Source organism: Tetrao urogallus, assembly GCF_951394365.1.
Source record: "Tetrao urogallus genome assembly, chromosome: 7".
Taxonomy (NCBI): Eukaryota; Metazoa; Chordata; class Aves; order Galliformes; family Phasianidae; genus Tetrao; species Tetrao urogallus.
In genome coordinates, this window is record NC_136820.1 from 51,382,808 (window position 1) to 51,403,529 (window position 20,722).

General features: G+C 61.8%; 1 protein-coding gene across 3 annotated transcripts in view; it reads left to right on the forward strand.

Annotated features, from left to right (window-relative positions):
• The window catches only part of AGAP3 (ArfGAP with GTPase domain, ankyrin repeat and PH domain 3), a gene marked incomplete at both ends in the record, with an annotated part of 93,183 nt that overhangs the window by 49,696 nt on the left and 22,765 nt on the right, over positions 1–20,722 (forward strand). The window contains 4 exons of one of the 3 annotated variants that reach the window (XM_079538398.1): positions 1,208–1,363; positions 4,683–4,775; positions 11,088–11,192; positions 15,209–15,374. In XM_079538398.1, the coding sequence (XP_079394524.1) occupies positions 1,208–1,363; positions 4,683–4,775; positions 11,088–11,192; positions 15,209–15,374 (520 nt within the window). Of the gene's footprint in view, positions 1–1,207; positions 1,364–3,484; positions 3,548–4,682; positions 4,776–11,087; positions 11,193–15,208; positions 15,375–20,722 lie in introns of those variants that run through there. The other 2 variants (XM_079538399.1, XM_079538400.1) reach the window with 2 other exon arrangements.

A 20,722-nucleotide genomic window follows, 5' to 3' on the forward strand; every position in this document is an offset into this window, starting at 1 on the left:
GGATCTCTGTGTGTGTTTCGCTCAGATTTCAGCTTCCACCGTGTGTTCTGATGGCAGTAGAGACCAGGGGTGCTCGTTTGGGGTGATGGAGCAGCTCCAGGAGCAGGACGTGGGGGGTCCCCTTGTCAGGTTCTCCAGCAGCTGTGGTTTGCATGGGGCCTGGATCTCTCCTGCAGCCCTGGAGCTGCATTTCCTCAGACCCACATGGTGGTGGCTGCTGCCTCTTGGGGCTGCAGCATCCTGCACTTGGCCCAGCACCAGGCACGCTGGGGGCTGAAGGAGGGTTTTCTGGCTAGGCAAGGAATGAAAGCAATGTTACAGGAGCGTATAAAGTACAGAACACAATTCGGTGAGGTTTTTTCCTAGGAGCTTTGTTGTCCATCGTCTCACATAAATCAGATCTATCACAGCTGTTAGGGCAGGAGCTCAAACTCTGCAGTCCCTTCTGTGTGAAGTCCTTCCCTCAGTCGTAGCTTCATGGATGCATTACCAAGGAGCAGCAGATTCTCTGGGCCCCGGTAGCCCATACTGTGTGTGCCTGCTCTTGAGCCCTGCCTTGGCAGAGCCTGTATGTTTGGCGTGCTGAGCTCCTGGGGAGGTGTTAGCAGACAGGGTTCCCCCTGTCCCGGATTTGGGGCAGCAAAAGCTCTCCTGTCTCCAGGCAGACGTGGTGCTCCAAGCCCCTGCTCCAGCACAGAGCACGCGTGGGGCAGCAGGGCTCCTAGGCCACATCTCTTGCTACAAAAGGCTCAGGGCTCCATCTGCAGGCAGTGGGTGTTGTGCTGCCAGCTGGGCTTTCTCTATATACTGCATGAACGCAGCTGGCAGCACCCACAGCAGTGTGATGGGAGGGCCAGGGCCAGAGCTGCAGGGTGCACGTCCTCGTGGCGTGCAGCTCAGCCCAGAAGGGAGCAATGAGGCTGGGCTCCTCACAGCTCCCTGCTAGGGGCCTTGGAGAGTGGATGGCTCAGCTGATGTCACTGAGTCCTTGCCCTGCTTGTCTCTGTTGGCTTCGGAATGTTACTGTTCCTCCAGGGGAAAAACAAAAGCGGAGAAGGGCAGCAGCTCCCCACACCCCCCCAGTGCCAGGTGCAGTGCATGGGGCGCAGCATCCCCGCGTGCCGCAGCCCCATGGGAGGAAGGCGCCGCGCGGGGTCCCTGCGCCTGCCAGCCTCGTGCTGAGCATCACCACCTCGTTCTGCCCTAGGCCACCAACGGCGGAGGAGCCTTCAGCGACTACTCCTCCTCGGTGCCCTCCACCCCCAGCATCAGCCAGCGGGAGCTGCGGATCGAGACCATCGCTGCCTCCAACACACCCACCCCCATCCGCAAGCAGTCCAAGCGGCGCTCCAACATCTTCACGGTACGCAGCGCCGGGGCCGGAGGAGCTTTGGGAGCGTTGCGGAGCCGGGAGAGGGGCAGGCAGCCCCTGTTTGTGCCAGGCTGCGGGGAACCTGGCCGTGCTGGCCAGGGAGGGGCGGGGAGAGGGGCGATGCTTCTGCACGTGTAGGGGGCACAACAGACAGCACTGGTCCTGGTGTGTGCGCAGGCGTGCGTCAGCAAGCCGCTCCTTGCACAGCAGGAGTGTGCCCAGGGCATGTTGGCTGTGTGCAGGGAGCACAGCTCCCTGTGCATTGCTGGGCAGCTGCACCTTGTGCGCACAGCACCGGTGAGCTCTGCTCCTCCTTGGAGCCGTGTCCCCAGAGCGTGGCACAGAGCCTCCGGTGCCCCTTGGTGGTGCCAGCTGTGCTGTGCCAGCACGTGGCCCTGGACCCCTGGCTCCGCTACCCGAGCCTTGCGGCTGCGTGACAGCCACAGTGCTGTGGGGTCTGCTGGGGGCTGGGGAGAGCAGCAGAGAATGGAGGCGGCAGGGAGCCGGCAGAGCTGCGGGACCTGGGCAGCGCGGGGCCTTGGTGCAGGGATTGGCTGCTGGCTGGCTGAACGCAGCCCGCCTCCAGTGTGCTCACACCGTGCACGCACCGTGCACGCGGTCCTGCTCACACTTGCCCTGCTGTCAGCAGCCCCCGAGTGTCCCTGTGCTGTCAGTGCAGCGGTGCTCCCGGTCCCCGTGCCCAGGTCAGGTCCCCGCGTTCCTCTCCCCCGGTGCCCGGTACGTGTGCCAGGCTCAGGCCCTCCTCCCATCTACGTGTGCTTCCCAGCCTCCATTGCTCCGTACTCCGTGTCTGCTGTCTGTGGAACTGCCCGCCACCAACCATTGTCCGTGTTGCACTGTGTTACTGTGTGAACAGCTGCCACTGCTCTGGTCCCCGATCACACCGACTCAGCATTCCACACCCCATCCCTCTCCTGCGCTATTGGCATCCCAAATTCCCAACTCCTCGTGCTGGGAGCACATCCCCCCCTCTGCCTGGATGTCCTGGCAGTTCCCTCTCTGGGGGTCCCCAGTGCTCTGTGCGCTCCCCACCCGTGCCCCCAGCTCCGTGCCCGTAGATCTGTGCACGTGCTCCTGGCCCCCACAGCACGCGCTGTCTCTCTGTCCCCAACCTGCCCTGCAGCCCAGGGCAGCGGCTCCACGGCTCCGCACGCATGGCTGCGTCCTCACCGCTGTCCCCTCCGTGTGCCCACACCTCCCTGGCGGTGCCCGGAGGTCCCCCGTTGTTGGTGGTCATGCTTTTGTTGCCCCTCGGTGCCGATGGACTCCCCGCTCCCGCCGTTCTCGCTCATGCTTGCTGCTGTGCACCGTGCGCCCATGCACTGCCACCCATCCTCTGCTCACCGCGGGTTTGGACTCGCCGTCAGCTCATGCTCACGCTGTCGCTCCTCTCGGGGCTTGTCGGTGCCACGCTCAGCTCACAGCCTGCGGGTGCCACGCTCGCTCGGTGCAGACGCGCTCATGGGGAGGCGGAGGGCTCGCTGTGGGTCACGCTTCTTTGCTGTGGATGTCACCACCCTCCTGCAGCTCTTGCTCACTTGCTCATTCTGGGCTCCAGCTTGCTCTCACTGCGCCACTCACCCGTGCTCATCCTGGGCTCACTGCTTGCTCTGTGCTGGCGCACACATGGCTCACATTGAAGTCTTCACCCCGTGTGATCGTGGCAGCAGCAGCAGCAGCTCCTGACACCTCCTCCCGCAGCGGGGCAGGGCAGGCAGGCAGGGACGGCTCTTTCTGCCACTGGTTTCCCTGCGGGCAGCGCAGCGCGGCTGCAGCTGTCCCCGTGCCCCCGATGCCGGGTCCCCCAGCCGGGCACGGTCTCTTTGCGCCCCGCGCTGCTCCGATCCGGCCCGAGCTGTGCCTGGCTCCTGCCTCCTCCTCCTCCCGCTCTCCTCCTGTCCTCTCCTCTCCTCCTCTTTGCTCTGGGCCCTGCCATTGCAGGGGAGGGCTGCGTTGGGGGCCGCTGGCTGGAGGCGGTGCCCGCCCGTCCCCGCTGCCGCCCGCCGCCCGGTCCGGCTGCGCCCACCCGGCATCTCGTGTCCGTGTTCTGAGTATAACTTGCCAAACTCTTTATTCTTTCAATATTTGCAGATATGTGCCACTGTTTCCAACTTTTCATCAACAAAAAGGCCTTTCCAACTCCTTCCAAATTAGAAGATCCAGGTGGTTACACGGCACCTCTGTACCAATTCTCTCACTTTTCATTGCCTCTCCAGGGCCGGATAAGGGATGGGCACTGGGATTGATCTAAGATTAGAGGCTCGCCCGCCCTCCAGCCAGCATGGGTCCCCCCCTCGGAGACACGCAGGAGCCTTTTAAATCCCCCCATGTAAAGTCTAGGAGGCGCCGCGACGGCCTGCGCTGCACTTTGCCGGGACATTGCTGGGCCTGCCGGATGCTGGCGGCACCCGTGGGGCAGCCGGGCGACGACCCCACGGGCCGGGACGGGACGGGACGACGTGTGGCGCCGGGACGGCGATGGCAGCGAGTGCGGCTGGACGGGCCCAGGGACGCTTCGCTGCTGCTTGGAGCTCTGCGGGCGCCGCCGGCCCCCGGCTCCCTCCTCCCCGCCGCACCTCCTGCATGGACTCCTGCTCCTCTCCTCGCAGCACGGCGGCCGTCTGTGGCTCTTTAGTTTCTTCTCTTTCGATCTCTTTGTTCTGCTCTGGGCCCCGGGCCGGCGGATGGGGGTCCCGGCCGGGGGGCCGCCGCCCCCCTCTGATCCAAAGCACACGGGCGCTCCCGACGGGTGTGGGACGCTGCAGCGGCGCCGCGCTGCCCTCTCATTGTCGTGGTTCTGAATGTATTGGTCGTGCTCCATGCCGTGTATGACGTGGTATTGCCCTCTGTCCTAAGCACTTTGAATGAGTTCCGCTCCACAGACTGTACACTTCATATTGTATTTATTGGGGTTTGCTCTGCCCGGCGGGCGCCGCGCTCGGCCCCGGCCGTGGGATCGGTATTTACTGTCCATGCTCTTTTGTAAGGGCCGGTGTCCGCCCGGTGACCGTGCTACTTTGTATGGTGCAAGTGTGCTCCCGGAATAAACCTGTTGGATTGGTAGAGGTGTGAGTTCCTTTCACCGCTCGGCTCTCCCGCTGCCATCCATGCTCACCGCATCCCACGCATCTGTCTGTGCCGTGTCCGTGTGCCGGGGGCAGGCGGCCCCGCTCTGTAGGACAGCGCTGTGGGGTCGGGGGGCCGGGAGCGCGGGGCTCTGTCCCGTGAGGGGCGGCGGGGCCACGTCCCTCCCATCCCACCCTAACGACCTCCATCTCTTCTCTTCCAGTCTCGGAAAGGCACCGACGCGGAGCGGGACAAGAAGGTGCCGGAGTGCAAAGCGGACAGCATCGGCAGCGGGAGGGCCATCCCCATGAAGCAGGTGCGATCCTCCCCGCGCCGTTCCCTCGCGTCCCCCCCTCTGCATCCCCCTGTGCTCAGTGCTGCGCTCAGCGCTGGATCCTCAGTGCCAGAAGCACACCGAGGTTCTGGAGCGTGACCAGAGAGGGGCTGTGGGGGTCAGCGGTGCCGCGCTGTGGGAGCGGTTGGGGATGGGGCTGGGTCGGCCTGGAGCACAGGAGGCTCAGGGAGACCTCACTGCTCTGTAAACCCTGAGAGGATGGAGCGTGGTGGGGCCGGCCTCTGCTGCAGCTAACGGCAGTAGGGCAAGGGGGGGTGGTCTCACGTTGTGCCTGGGATGGGTCGGGTTGAGCAGTGGGAACGATTTCTTGCAGCTGGGTACCGGCACACCTTCACTGGGGGCGTCCAGAGCCATGGAGCCGTGGCACTTTGCGACGTGCTCAGTGGGCACGGTGGGGGCTGAGTGTGAGGATCTCAGGGGTCTTCTCCAGCCTTAGTGCCTCTGTGAGGCAATGAAGGCACCTCCCGGGAAGGGGCTTTGGGTGCAGACAGGGCACAGAGAATTCCCTGTCGAGAAACTGAGCACGGGGACAGGGCTGCAGCAGGAGCGGTTCCAGCAGAGGGCATCTGTGCCCCACACCTGCCACAGCCCTGCACGGCCCTGCGCTGTGCTCTGCCTCCGTGCATCCTCTGCCCTGAGCAGCACCGAGGGCTCTGAGGGCTGGGAGCAGCAAGAAGTTGCTGATGTGACACCAGGCTGTGGGGTGCAGTCAGAGCATCAGAGGGACGGGATGCCATCCAGACAGACCTGGACAAACTTGATCAGCCGGCCCATGTGAACCTCATGAGGTCTGACAAATGCAAATGCAAAATCTTGCACCTGGGTTGAGGCAGCCCTCACTACCAATACAAGCTGGGGGATGAAAGGATTGAGCACAGCCCTGCTGAAAAAGACCTGGGGGTACTGGTGGGTGGGAAGCCGGACATGAGCCAGCAATGCGTCCTCAGCCCCAAAAGCCAACTGTATCCTGGGCTGCATCGAAGGAAGCGTGGCCAGCGGGTCCGGGGAGGTGATCCTGCCCCTCTGCTCTGCACTGTGAGGCCTCACCTGGAGCACTGCGTCCAGATGCGGAGTCCTCAGTACGGGAGAGACAAAAAGGTCCACGCCAGGATCCAGCTGTGGTGTCCCTGTGCATTGCAGGGGAGTTGGAGTACATGGCCTTTGAAGGTCCCTTCCAACTTTAGGATTCTGTGATTCTATGAAGTGGCTGCACCATGCTGTGCTGTGCTGCGCTGTGCCATGTTGTGCTGTGCTGTGCCATGCTGTGCTGTTTGGCCCAAGCGAAACTCGAGGCACTGGGAGCTGACCCAAAGCTTTGGGTGTTTGTGTGCACGTCAGCCTGAGAGCAGCAGCAGTGCTGGTTGAGAGGGCAGGTGGTCACTGGGTGATGTTGGCACTGGGGTTTTCTTGCACGGATGCACACACACCCTTGCAGCCCCTGGCTGTGCCCATGCTGAGCTGTGTGCACGGGGAGGGCATGCATCCATGCGGGAACCTGCTGGGAGTGGGACCCTCAGGGGACCAGAGGATCAGTTTTAAGTTAAATAGAAGAGATTTGGGTGAGATGCAAGGAGGAAATTCTTTACCCAGGCCCTCTCACTGCTGCCCAGAGCTGTGGGTGCCCCATTCCTGCAGTGCTGAAGGCCATGGATGGGGCTGTGGGAGGTGTCCCGAAGGCTTGGGGGAGGCTTTGGGGTCTCTTCCAACCCAAACCATGCTGGGATTCCCCGGCCCAGCACATTCAGTGTGCTGCTGCAGGAGTTCCCTGGATCACTGTACTGCGTGTGGTGGCACTGCTGTGGGTTTGCCCAGGGCAGCTCAGTGCTGGGGATGGCAGCAGTGCAGGGGCAGAGCCGTGGGGATGCTGTACTTGCAGCATGGCACAGCGTGCACAGCCCCAGCGCAGCATGTCAGTGTCAGCTGTGTGCTGGTCGCAGCCCTGCTCTTGGGAGGTGCAGATCCTTTTCTTATTCTCCTGGCTGCTGTGGTGATCATGGTGCTCGTTACCATTTCTTCCACTGCTTCCCTGTCTGGGGGCCTTTCAGAGCAGGATGCTTCCCCTGCCTGCTCCCATATCTGTGTGTTGCTGGGCTGTGGCCAGGCTGCTGGAGCTGCAGTGCTTCGGAGCAGTTGTGGGGTTGCTGGGGAGCAGTGCTCTCCCAGCCAGGTGGCCTCAGGGCACAGGGCTGCTCCACCTTCGTGGGCTCCGTTGTGCTGCAGCACTGTGCTGGAGCTGCCAGCCCTGGGGCAGTGCAGAGTGCTCGGGGAACTGCCCTGCTCCTGAGATGCTGTGGCAGTCGGAATTGCAGCTCTCCTGCTTGCCTGAACCAAACGGTCCTTCCACAGCTTCTCAGGAGGGTGCAAAGCTTTGTTCCCGATGGAGAACACAGGCCAGCAACCTGCACCCTGTGGAATGAGGGTGGGGTGACTGTGCAGGGATATTGGGGTGCTACAGGTCTCTGCAGTACTGCCAGCCCCCACCAGGCAGCCCCCTCGGAGGTACCACCAATGGGACAGAAGCAGGGGCTCCCAAAGCACTGCTCTGTGTGGCAGAGCCTGGGGACAGACGGCGATGGCTGTGCTCTGATCAGGACCTGTGCTGTGGGTGGGTGCCCAGTGGGCTGCTTCCCAGCACCTGGGGCTGGGGTTGGGTTCCACTGTGAGTGCAGCTCTGCAGGGAGAGCTCAGCACCGCAGCTTCGGTGCTGGAACAGTGAGCAGCCATGCGTTGCTCTCGGGACTTTTGCACACAGATCCTGGGCCAGTGGCTGGAGGGCTGCAGGGCGAGAGGCCCACATGGGTGTGTGAGGAAGGTGGAGGCTTTTCTGGACATTGGAAGGCTCCAGGAGCACACCCTGCACTGCCTGCCCCCCAGCTGAGCTGCTCCATCTCCTGCCCCTCTCGCACCCACACAGCAGAGCAGTGCAGTGGGATGGGGGCCGTGCTCTGAGCTCCCTCCTCTGCTGCAGCCGCTGCTCCTGCGCTCAGTGCTGATGCTGCGCCTGGAGCTCCACGAGGTCCTGGAGGAACTGGAAGTGTTTCCTTGCCGCTCAACGCCCGTCACAGAGAAGTGGGTTAATGAGGGACGGTGCTCCCCTGGCTGTGTGTTACCAGGGGTTCCTAATTGTGCACGCATTGTTTCTGGCACCACTGCAGCCCAGCGGTCCCGGTCCGGCCCGGCTCCTTTTGGGCCATGCTGCAGCAGTGCCCAGGGCAGCAGCTCCTCCTCCTCGGGAGCTGGGATCATGCTGGGAGCTTAGATTACATTTAAATTGCCATTTGCATTTTCCAATCAATACGCGACTTTACAATTAAGTTTGGTGTTAAAATTCTTAGCAAAAAAGTGAGCGGAAGGGAGATTTGTGGAGCAAACGAGTCCTTTGGGGGCCATGGCTGCTCCCTGCTTCATTACACTGCATATTGCTACTGCTGCTTTTACGGAGCACCGCCGCCATCCGAACCCAGCAGAGGCAGCACCGCACCGGCCGGCGGCGTGCGGGGAAGGGGAGGAAGCGTGGGGATGGGAGTGGGTGGGCTCTCAGTTCCTTTGCTCGGTGCACAGCCCCTGTGCTGGGGAGGAACTCTGGAGGAGTGAGCCCGTGGTGAGGAGCAGCGCGGCCAGGGGGTGTGCAAGGAGGGGATGCGCCTGCCTGCAGCCCTGCCGTGGGCTGTGTGCCCCTGCGGCCCCCTGCCTCTCTTGGAGCACTGGCACAGGTTGCCCAAGGAGGCTGTGGATGCCCCATCCCTGCAGGCATTCCAGGCCAGGCTGGATGTGGCTCTGGGCAGCCTGGGCTGCTGGTTGGCGACCTGCACACAGCAGGGGGTTGGAGCTGGATGAGCATCGTGCTCCTTTGCAACCCAGGCCGTTCTGTGACTCTGTTATGCATGGAGAGTTTCCTCCAGGAAAAAGCAGAGTTCCCCACGTGCTGCTGGGCCAAATCTCCACAATCTGCCATCGCAAAGAAGTGGACTGCAGGGTGTGCAGCCCGGGTGCAGGCAGTGTAGCAGTGCCACCGGGACCTGCAGGACTCCCAGCTGCTGTCCCTGCCTCTGATACAGCAGCAAAGGGCAGACACAGCCAAGCATTGCCCCTGTGTTCCGCTGCTTCCTGCAGCGTCTGTCCTGCAGGCCCCTTTGCCCTCGTTTTCTTAGGTGCTTACTCCCAGGTTTGGATTCTTGTGCCTTCTGGCTGGGTAAACTGGGCTGCCTGTACTCGGTTCTCTGTTTCTGGGTCTGTTTTGGCTTCTGTGTGTGAGGTTTCGGGTTTGCAGCTGAAGTGGCTGTAGAGAGCTCTGTGCTGCTCGGGGGCTCAGCAGGGGCTGCAGTGGGGGGGGCTCCACAGTTGGGCTGTGGGCACCAGCAGAGCAGGGGGCAGCTAGGGGTGGAGGTGGCAGCGCTGTGACAGGCAGGTGGACTGGGTCCATATATGGCCTGTGGGGTCGTGGTGCCTGTGGGGGTCGTGGTGCCTGTGGGGGTCGTGGTGCCTATTGGGGTCGTGGTGCCTATTGGGGTCGTGGTGCCCATGAGGCAGGGACTCACCCAGTGACTGTGCCAGATGTGTAACTTCTGTCAGCTCTAGAGCAGGTGTGCTTGAGAGAGGGCAAATAAATGCTCCCGAAAGAGAATCCACCATTTGTCCAGGTTGGCTGTAACACTGAGCCATCTTCACGTGTGGGGTTTTGTAAGGGAGAGGGCTGTCACTGTCAGGGTGCATTGTGCAGTGCAGCAGCGATGGGTTTGGGGTGAGGGTGGGGGGGGATGGGGAGCCCTGGAGGTGCTCCTGGTGGGCACCAAGGGCTCTGGGGTGCTCCCATAACACAGACAGCACTGAGGGAACGCGCGGGCTGGAGGGAGCCGTGGCTGAACCACAGGCATCACAGCATTTCAGCTCGGTGCGGGTTCTGTTACCTTCACGTTCTCTGTTCATGCTTTCCTTGGGCTCATTACGTAAAGAGCAGGAGTCAAATGCAGATGGGCAGACCTGTGTACACATATTTAGGCTGGACACATGTTTGCCATTTATCATCACTTGTTCCCATCAGTGATTTTGCTTTGAGAGCTTCCACCTGGCTGGTTTATGTCTGTTAACAGCTGTGTGGATCTCATGCACTTGGATGGCCCAGCGGCTTCTTATTGTTCTTTTCTGACCTCTGTGATCTCAGCGTTACGTACTGCTCACTCAGTATCACCAAAACAGTGCCTGTTGTCACCGGGTGCTGCAGCCATCCGTGCAGCGTCACACAGCCCTGCATTTCCATGGGCAGACCCAGCATCCCCATCTCCAGGCAGCGCTCCACGCTGTGCACAGAGCTGCTCTGTGGGGAGGTGCTGGCATGGGGCCTGGAGCAGCGCCTTGCTGTCTGCCCAGAGATCCCTGGATGGGCCCTGCAGCCCGGGTCCTGCTTGTTCCCAAACCCCATCACTCATCCATCCCTTTGTCCCCATGCTGGCTCTGTGCTGTCCCATTCTCCCTGCTGGCAGGGCGCTCGGTGTCCTCCCCCAGGCTCTGCTGCAGTGGCCTCATGCCCGCCTTGTTGCTGCCTCCCATCCTGCCTGGTGCAGATTTCATGGGGTCAGAACTGGGCTGGGAGAAGGGGAGGAGGGCGCAGCCTTCAAAGTTGGTTTAATCCATGAAAGTTTGTTCTGGACCGGGGTGTTGGGGAGGAGGATCGTGGCCATTCCCAGGCCCTGTGAGTGCGCAGTGCCTGGAGCCCACGGGTCGGGTCTGGGGGAGCACCAGGTGGGAAGGGGTGCACCAGCACCTTGGCTGCTCCATCTCCCAGAGTGTGTCCCTGGCTCCATCTGACACCTCTAGGGAGGAACTGCCGGCACCAAGGGAGCATCCATCCCTTGTGGCTGCCTCAAAGTATGGTCACCACCTCTCCTGAATGATCCTCTTTGGGGTGTTGTTACACCACCTCTCCTGAACGGTCCTTATCCACCCCCCCATCTGGGGCTGGAGGAAGGTGTGGAGCAGAGCAAGGAGTGCAGTCAGTGGTGAGGTTGGGCCTTGCCTTGCTTTTATGCCTTTCAGCACAGCAGGAGGGGTGGTGGGACAGGGCACACGGACAGCCTCACTCTGAGGACGAGGTCTGGCTGGGGAGCGATGGGGAGGGCAGGGGAGCAGCCCACTGTGTGCCAGTCACAGAGAAGCACTGCTGGCAAGGCTCTGGGTGTTCTCGCGGGTCCTGTGTGTCTCCTGGGGTGGCCGTGGGGCTGGCTGGGAGCTGCCTGGACCTAATGAGGCCTGAGGCTCTTGTCATTTCTCTTACAGGGCATCCTGCTGAAGCGCAGCGGCAAGTCGCTCAACAAGGAGTGGAAGAAGAAGTACGTGACGCTGTGTGACAACGGTGTGCTCACCTACCACCCCAGCCTGCACGTGAGTACTGCTGGCGCGGGGCGAGGAGCAGGCAGGGCACGGCGGTCCCCTTTTGCTCCTGCAGGTGCCACGGCCACAGAGAGCTGCTGGCAGAGAGTTTGGCGTTGGTGAGGGCTGCAGACCCGGAGCGTGAGGTCATTCAGTACAGTTTAGCTCCATCTTAGCAAGGCATGGAGGAAACCGTGTCCCTGCCCTGAAGGCTGTGTCTGCAGTGCCAGACTGGCTGGGAAGAGCTGATGGGAACGTAACTCAGCGCAGAAAGATGCTCAGTAGATGCATCTGTCCGTTTCCCGTTGCCCTTCGTCAGTCCATGAAGGCAGGGGCTGCTGCCTCCCCGCATCCCGGGTGAGGAGTGGGCAGAGGCTCCTCGCAGCCGCGTCTGGTGCTGCCATTTGGGTGTGGAACAATTTTCCTGGCTGCTGGGTGTTGGGTAATGGGGACGCAGTGCCTGCGCGGAGCCCGCCGTGCGCCAGCTCTCCATGCATCCCTGATCTCCTCGCTGCTCGGCTCAGGCACGCAGCTGCTGCCCTATCCATCTCTGTCGCCTCCCCACTGTGGGGCTAATGACTTCTTCCCCGTTCCCTCTTGAGCACAGTTTGTTGCTGGAGCAGTGAGCAGAGGACGCGCACACCTGTGACACCCGCTGCAGCCGGGCTGCGTTGGCTGAGTCGGGGCGCAGCCCCCACACGCTGCAGGCCCCTCTGCGTCCCCATTCCCTCAGATGTAACGTTTGAGTGCTGAGCCCCATGGGCAGCTGTGCCTCTGATTCTTGGGTTGCTGTGCTGCATCCCCACATCCTGAGCCCCATCCTTACCGAAGGAGCCAGTCCTCCTGTTTGCTTTCCCTGATTCAGAGGAGTGCTGGAACAGTTGGTTTTCCTTCGTAGCCTTGGAGCTGTGTGGTGTTCTGTGTGATTCTGCAGCCCTCTAACTTTGCAGCCCCGTTTTTTGGTCTTTATTGACCCAAAGCGGGAGGCAGTGGCTGCTCTGAGCTCACATGCGTGCGTGGGTTTATCAGCTTTCCATTGGAGGCATCATAGGGCCGCTGTTAAAATCAGTGGCAGAGGCAGAGTAATTGGGGATGTTGTTTAACTGCTCTCAGCTGATGCTGCTGCACACTGGGTTTGTCTCCTCTTTACTCCATTCGTTCCTCAGGGGGTGATCTCGTTTGATGTCAGTTGCTTTCCTTACTTCACTTCTTTGGTGTTTCGTTTCATTTCTGTGCTGCCTCGAGCAAAAATCTGGTTTGCTTCCACCTGGTGCAACTGGTGATGCACAGCCCATAGCTGAGAGGTGCGGGTGGGCGCCTCCTCCCCCACATCTCTTGGAAAGCTTTCAGCCTTGCACCAGGGTAGCGGTGCCCCCTGTTTCCCTGCAGCAGAGACCGGTTATGTGTGGGGCACAGGAGCCTTTCCTCGCCTTCCCTGCATGAGGGTTGGGTGCAGGGACAGCCTTACAGATTGGTGCTTCCAATGGGGCCCCGCTAAGTCCTGCCCTCCCATCTTCTGTGGTGAACCTGGGCGTGCTTCCTGCCCTCTGGGAGCACAAAGTGGGCACCTGTGTTACAGTCATTGGGGTTGGGAGGGCCCTCTGGGGGTCATCGATTCCAACCCCTTGCTAAAGCAGGTTCCCTGCAAGACATTGCATCTTTCACAGGATGTGAAGCAGAGCTCATGGGTCAGAACTGGGCCTGCTGCTTTGTCCCCTCACTTGTGGGAATGCAGGCGGTGAGGTGAATGCAGGGCACAGAGCCCAACCCCCCCAGGGTGCTCAGCCCCAGAGCAGCTCTGGGCAGCCCGCTCTGGTGCTCGGCGACCCTGCACATAGCGGGGGGTTGAAGCTAGATGAGCACTGCGGTCCTTTCCAACCCATATGGTTCTGTGATTCTATGATCTCTTGGCTGCTTTGCATTCCAGTGGCATTCCTCGGGGTTGTCCAGGTGTTCCCTGCCCAGGATCTCCTCTCTCTGTCATCCCTCTGCCCATCGCTGCCCAGCAGGGATGGGAGTGGTGCCCCCTCCGGGTCTGCGCCCCATCTCTCGGCAGGGTCGCGCTTCTCATCTCACCACCAAAGGTGCCCTGTCAGGGCTGTGCACCTCGCACCTATTCCAGGCGCTGTGTCTGGGCCCCTCCAGCCCCTCCTCGGCATTGCCTCTCTGCAGTCAGACAAGGGCTGTGCTTCGCAGAGGGGCTGCTGGCACACGGATGAGCAGCAGCGGCTCCAAGCCCAGGCGCGCGGGTGGCGCAGCGGCACAGAGCTGTGCAGGTAGCAGAGCCGGGGCTGCGCTGCGGTCAGAGCCCCGCTCTGTGCTGACAGATCTCCTCCCTGCGCCTGCATTTCTGCCACCTTCCCACGCGTGTGTTCAGAGGCAGGAAGCAGTGAGCAGGGCGAGCTGCGCGGTGCGGTCCAGCACCTCCCCGGCCGCGTGTGCTGCTCCCACTGGCAGGGCTGAGCCGTGGCCGCGCTGCGCTGCGCGGAGCCGAGCGGAGCAGCTCCCATTTTGCAGCCAGTGGAGCCATTCACACAATCACCTTCTGTTAATTCTATCTGCAACATCAATTAAATTGTTTGTAGAAACTAATTGAATGTGGCTTAATCACACATCTTAATAGCTTTCCACGCTTTGAACTCGTTGTTAATTCCAGTAATAAAATGAAATGAGAGAACTGGCTGGGTAATTAGCGAGGAGGCTTGGGAAGAAATTGCTGTTTTATGGCGTGCAATAAAAGCGGAGCGCCGGTGACCGCTGGCTCCGGCAGGCAGCCGGCGAGCGCCGATTGTGCTGAGCCAGGGAAATCCTGCGGCCCAGGGCTGCGCCGGGCCCCTGGGTGGGAGCGGTGCGGGGCGGCGCTGCGCTGGGAGGCGCTGAGGAGCCGCCGGGGATGTGCGCGCATCCCCACCGCTGCGCGGGTCGGGGTGCCGGGGGCTGCGGTCGGACGGGAGCTGCCCCGCCGCCGTCGGTTGGAGCGGCTGCGCCTTGCTGGCTGCGCTCGTCTCGCCGAGCTCTGGAGCAGCGGTTCGTGCAGCACCGGCTCGGATCCGGCCCCTCGGCGACCTCCTTGTGAACTGGAGCGAGCCCCGAGCCCCGCAGCTCGCCCCACGCGGCTGCTGCCTCTCGTCTGCCCGTCATGGAGAAGAGAGCTGGGGCTGCCCCACGAGCCTGGAGGACCCAGAGCCGGGACGGGGCTGGCACTCCTGGGCTCTGCGGGGACCACAGGCTCAGTGCTTTCCTTCTGTGTGGGCCCAGGGAAGCACGGCTGGGTGCAGCACTGCAGGGTAGGACAGGTGTGGTGGCTCCCAGCACAGCTGCAGCCGTGCTCTGGCTGAAGGTGGGCGCTGCTGGGAGGGCGAAGTGATGCTCGTGGTCTGCATGCGGTCTGGAGCTGCGCAGTGCTGTGCCGGCAGTGGGGGAAGCGCCGAGTGTGGAGCGACTCAGAGCCACAGAGGTGCAGTGCAGAGGGGCGCTGTGCTGAGCTGAGCCACTCTGGGCTTGAGTCGCGCCAGCGGGGACCTGAGCTGGAGTTCCCACATCGCATTACCCACACCAGGTTATGTTGCACTGTCATCTGCTGCACCTGAGCGCTGCGATGCAGGAGCTGGGATCTGCCTGCTGTCTGCGTGCCCCTCTGCCCCCATCTGTCCCCACCCCCAGAGAGGACTCTACAAAGAGATCCTCACAGCACACCAACTCGACCTGCTCTCGCTGTGCAGGCGCTGGGAGCAGGACCCAGCACTCCTAGGTCCCAGCCCAGAGGTCGGAGCAGCATCCAGGCCCTCCGTCCACTTCCTAGGCTGCCTACAGCCTTGGGCACCAGCGCTGGGGTGGCCGTGGGCCGTGGGATGTCTACCCCTGAGCTCAGCTCGGTGCCCCTGTGTGGGCTGGACACCGGTCACCCCCAGGGGCTGCTGTCAGCCACGAGCGTGGGGGGATCCGGATGTTGGTTGGATGGAGTGAATGAGAGAGGGGCTGAGAGTGACGGGCCGGGCCGTGGCTGATCTGTACCATCTCTGCCGTAGGACTACATGCAGAACGTGCACGGGAAGGAGATCGACCTGCTGAGAACCACAGTGAAGGTGCCTGGCAAGCGGCTGCCCAGGGCTTCGGCGGCAGCGCCCGGCGCGAGCCCCAAAGCCAACGGGCTGGCAAAGGAGCGGAGCAGCACACAGCTGGCAGCCAGCACGGGTAGGTGGTGGCGTTGTGTCCGTCCTTCTGCACGGCTTTGGCTCTGCCTGCAATAACATCCTTGTAGGTAAGCACAGGAGGAGTGGGAGAGCCGAGCGGATGGGGAGGTGCGTTGGGAGCTGCTGGCAGAGCTCTGGGTGCCCAGCGGCGCAGTGTGCTTGGAGGTCTGTGGCCAGCAGTGTTCCCCAGGGGTCGGTGTTGGGTACGGTGTTCATCATCATTAGTGAGCTGGATGAAGGGATGGAGTCCATCCTCAGCAAGTTTGGTGATGGCACAAAGCTGGGAGGAGCTGCTGACACACCTGAAGGCTGCGCTGCCGTTCAGTGAGACCTGGACAGGCTGAGAGCTGTGCGGAGAGGAATCTTACGGGTTCAGCAAGGACAGTGCAAGGTCCTACATCTGGGGGGAATAACCACAGCGTTAGTATGGGATGGGGCTGAGCTGCTGGAAAGGAGCTCTGCAGAGGCAGACCGGGGGATCCTGGTTGACCAGCAGTGGACCAGTGGTTGGTGCCAGGCTGACTATGAGCCAGCAGTGTGTCCTCACCTCGTGCCTTCCCTCGTGGGGACCTTTAGGGGGGCTGGACTAGAAGGTCTCAGGAGGTCTCTTCCAGCCCCCAGGGTTCGGTGCCTCCAGGGTGCTGTTGGGGTGGTGGGGGCTGTGCTGCCCTTCCTGCAGCAGGTGGGCAGCACCTGGCTCTGCTGAGCAGCAGCGGGAGCTGCTCCTGGCTTTCAGTGCTCTGAATGCCTTTGGTGTGTGCTGGTGTCTCTGGGTAACCCCCAGGTGGCTGCTGCTGGGTTCTAAGTATGGCATGAGTTGCACGAGCTGCTGTGTATGGAGGCAGCTGCTGCAACATAAAGTGGTGGAAAAGTGCCGGCAATGTTTCTTGACCATGGAAAGCTCTGTTCTGCTCCTGCCTGCTTCTGTGGCTCCTTTTCCTTCTTACTTTTTCCTGCATCCATACGATCCCAGGGAGCTGCCCTGGGATGACTGTCAGTGTGCAGCAGCCACCACACGTGGGGCTGAGTGGGTCCGGGGGGCTCAGTGCCAGCTCTTGTGGTCAGCAGCACCCAGGACAGGCACTGCTGTGGAGCACTGAACCCTCCTCACCCACTGCAGGTCGTGCAGAGCCATGCTCGCTCTGCTGTTTGGGTATGGCTGCAGGGATTTTTGACCAAGGATGTGGAGCTTCTGCCTGTAGTCTGCCTCTGCTCTCTTCTGTTTGCTGCTACTTCTTCGCCACCACTGCCATGCGCCCTCAGCATGCAGGAGCCCGGTGGCAGCTCTGCCCCTGCACAGCACTGCTCAGACATATTTGCAGGGTGCTGGGTGTGATGTCTGCACCCACAGTTACCAGAGCTGTGAGGAGGATTCAGGCAAAGCACAGAACAGCTCCCGTGATGAATCCTGCACCATGTACCCCATGTCCCCCCCCTGCAGCTGTCCTGCCCTCCTGTGCTCACAGCTGGGATGTGGGCTGGGACGTGGGTTGTGATGTGAGTTGTTCCTGGTCACTGCTGCCTGAAGCCCTGCGTGGGGCCTCAGCCTCACCTGCAGCAAGAGGAGAGCAGCACAGGGCTGTGGTTGGAGCTGCAGCTCCCTGGCAGGGAGTGTGATTCAGTGCTGACGTCGTGTGTCAGGACTGTGGTGGGCTTAGTGCTGTTTGGAGCCTTGAACACCAGGTCAGGTATCTTCCTACAAGAGATGCTTTGTGTGCGCTACATGGGTGCTGCGGGCTGTGCTGGCATCAGATCAGTGAATGTGGGATCCCCACTCACACACTGCCTTCGCTCTGCGCTCCTGCACAGCACACTCCCCAGCACCATGTCCCCCCAGCACCGTGTCCCCATAGCACTGTGTCCCCCCAGCACCATGTCCCCATAGCACCATGTCCCCATAGCACCCCATAGCACCATGTCCCCCCAGCACAGTGTCCCCACAGTGCTGTATCCCAGCACTGTCCCCCCACAGCGCACAGCACCAGGGATGGGGCAGCAGCCTCAGGTGTGCGTTGGCTTTGCACAGCAGTGTGGTGCTGCACACAGACAGCACAGCAGTGGGGCGCTCGGCGGGGCTCTGCTCAGCCTGCTGTGGTGCAGCTGATGGCTGGGTGGAAGAGCTCCGCTGTGGTAACAGCTGCTCCCTGGGCACAGTGTCCCTGCTGTCCCTCTCTGGGCAGTGCAGCCCCCAGCAGTGCTGTGCTCTGCAGATGGGGCTCTGCTCTCCCCCAGCAGCGTGTGGGTGCAGCACAGCGCATGGCGAGGTCGGAGCCGTGCCACTGAGAGCTGTGCCACTGTCCTCATGTGGACAAGAGGAGCGGTGGGGAGAGAGGAGGAGGGGGAACGAAGTTGGAGAGTTCTCAGCGTGCCCAGAGGTGTGCAGGCAGCACACAGCGCTGCTGGGGCTCCAGCCGAGCTCCGGTGTGGGGCAGACACAGCACAGAGCTGAGTGAAGGGATGGAGAGCTGCTGGTATGGGAACTGCACGGCTGGGCTCAGGGATGGCCGTGCCCAGTAATGCACTGCTCACATCACACATTCCCTGCACAAACACTGCTTCTAAGGCACAATGTCACGCTGCAGCTGTCGGCGTTGGGATCTTCTGCCCATGTCTGCCTCCGCTTTACGTTTCGTTGCAGAGGTGCAGAAGCATGAAGTCACAGAATCACAGAACATCCCGGGTTGGAAGGGACCATAGGGATCGTTGGTTCCCATTCAGCGCTGCAGCAGCTCATCTCTGGGCTTGTAGCTCCTCTGACACGCGGTGCAGAGCTTGGCTCCCAACCAAAACTCTGTCCTCAGTTAGAAGTGGTTTCGTATCGTTGTTGTTTTGTTCACCTCCTTGTGCCCCAGGTGTCCATCAGGCTGTGATCTGAGCTGTTGCAAGTTGCTCGTTGAGAACTGCATCCCCGCAGGCTGTGCTGGCAGGGCAGCCTCTGCTTTGCTCTGCTTGTTTAGCCTTCACTGTGCAATGCAGTGCCCTCCTGGCTTCAGTCCCTCCGTGCAGTTGTATCGGTGAGGGCCAACCAGGGGCACTGCAGTAGCTGAGAGCTGGGTGCAGTCCCACAGCTGGCTGAGTGGGGCTGAGCCAGTGCTGGACGCAGAGCTGGGCAGCAATGCAGCTCTGCAGTGGGTGCTGGGCAGGGCAGGGCGCTGCGGGATGGTTGGGGTGCTGCGGGGTGCTGCAGAGCAGTGCGGTGTCCTGGGAGATCCACAGGTGCATGGAGAAGGAGGAAGAGCTTCCTTCCCACACATCCAGGGCAGGATCTCTCATCCCTGGGATGGGACTCATGTGCGTGAGGGCCAGCAGCCCGTGGTGTCGGTGGTGAGCAGATTTAGACAGTCCGTGGTTGTCAGCATTCATGAAGTGTTATCCTTAATATAACAAACAGTCCAAGAAGTGTTTTGAGTCTCAAAGGTGCCATTTCTTCAGTGTGCTGCTAATGCCACGTGGATGCAGAGCAGGTCTCTGCAGTGGGGCCAGCTGTCTGCCATGGGGCCGGGTGTCTGCATTGGGGCTGCATGTTTGTAGTGGGGTCAGGTGTCTGCCATGGAGTCCGGTGTCTGCATTGGGGCCAGGTGTGTGCAGAGGGTATTGTTGGTCGGCTCCCTTTGGGGCTGCAGCTGCTAGAGATGGACTGGGGCTCATGCGGTGCGTGCTGAGGCAGTGTTATGTAGGAGTGATCACCCTTTGTGATGGTTCCTTCTGGATGTGGAGGGAGAAATCTGATGTTTCAGTGCCACGTGGTGAGGGCTGCGGAGACCCCTGAAGTGTCACAGGGAAAAGACAAGTGGGTGCTGCTCAGAGGGGTTTCAGGAGGGTTCTCAGCAGTGTCTGCCCGGTGGGAAGCAGGGCTGCGCTGCGGGGCTGGGAGCTGTGCTGCCCAGGGCGGTGCAGGGATGCAGAGCACAGAGCCCAGCAGGGCTCCTGCAGTCAGGGACGAGCAGTGCTCACTGCGTGGTGCAAACCCAGCAGCGTCTGGGCTGGGAGCACCAGCAGGACGGGCCCTTCTCACCTGGGAATGCATTCTGGGTGTGAAGGGCTGCACGCCTGGGGTTTGGTGGTGTATCCCTTGTAGTGTGGCAGCGTGGGGTTGGGTGTCTCCTCCTCCAGGATCACCGCTGTGCTCTGGCTGTGGGTCAGCAGCTCATCCCTTCTGCTTTGGTGCCCCATCAGTGCGTGTTTTGAGCTGGAAGGACGAAGGCAGCTCTCACTCGGATGGGATGGAAAGCATCCCAGGGATCGTCCATCACCTCGAGCCTGGTCTGAGCACAGCTGCAGCCCTGGGTCGTTGCTTTGCAGAGGGGCCCTTCTCCCAGCACAGGGAGATGCACGGAGGCCACTGCTGGGGGACGTGGGCTGTGCTGCGTGCATCCCTGCACGCTTAACGTGGGCGCCCGCGGAGCCCGTGACTGCTGCTTGCTGCACGGTGCGGTGGACACAGGGCCCCGGTGAGCAGCCAGCAGAGAAAGGGGAGGATGGAGGCGGCTCCTCAGCTCCTCCTGCTCGTGCGCGGTTGCTCCTGGAGCCGGGGAGGCGCTGTGAGCGCTCGGTGCTGCTGGAGATGCTGCTCACGGTGCGGTGCGTGGTGGCGCGGGGTCCTCGCTCGCCCCCAGGTGCCGGGAGCCCATTGCGCCGCCCGGTCCCCGCTGAGCCCCCGCCGGCCGCGCTGCCCCCCAGCGCAGTGGATGGGCTCCCCGGGCCGGGTGCCGCGCCTGCTGTGCTCATGTCACGTCGGGCTCCGTCGATGTTAACATCTCATTATCTTTGTTACTGTAATTACATTATCCGCTGCTTTATGCAGAATTATTCTCCGAGGACTAATTGATGGATCCATGTTTAATTCATTAATCATTAGCATCAAATTCGACAATTACAGTGCACACTGATTGTGGAATTTCAAATGTAATGAGGGAAGAATTAACAAAGAAAAGGGAAAACCAGTTTCCCGGCACGGTGCTGCTCGCCGTGGGGGACGCTGACATTGAGGGAGAGCAGCAGCAGAGGGCAGCGCTGGGACCGTCCCGTACCGGAGCCGCCCCGTCCGGCGGAGAGGCTGGGACGGGTGCGCGGCGCTCAGCGCTCAGCTCCGCGGCGGAGCCGCCCCGCAGCGCCCGCAATCAGCGCCACGCAGAGCTCTGGGAGCACGGGGGCGGCCCTGCGGGACGTGGGGCGGAGTGCAGGAGCTGCGGAAAGGGCGCACGGCCCGCACGGCCCGCGGGCTGCTCCGTTGTCTGCACGGCGCTCTGCGGAAGGAGAGCTGTGGCTGTGCAGGGGGAGCCGCGGCAGCTTCTCCACCTGGGTGCGCGGCTCTGCCTGCAGCGGTGCCTCACAGCTCTGCTACGGACA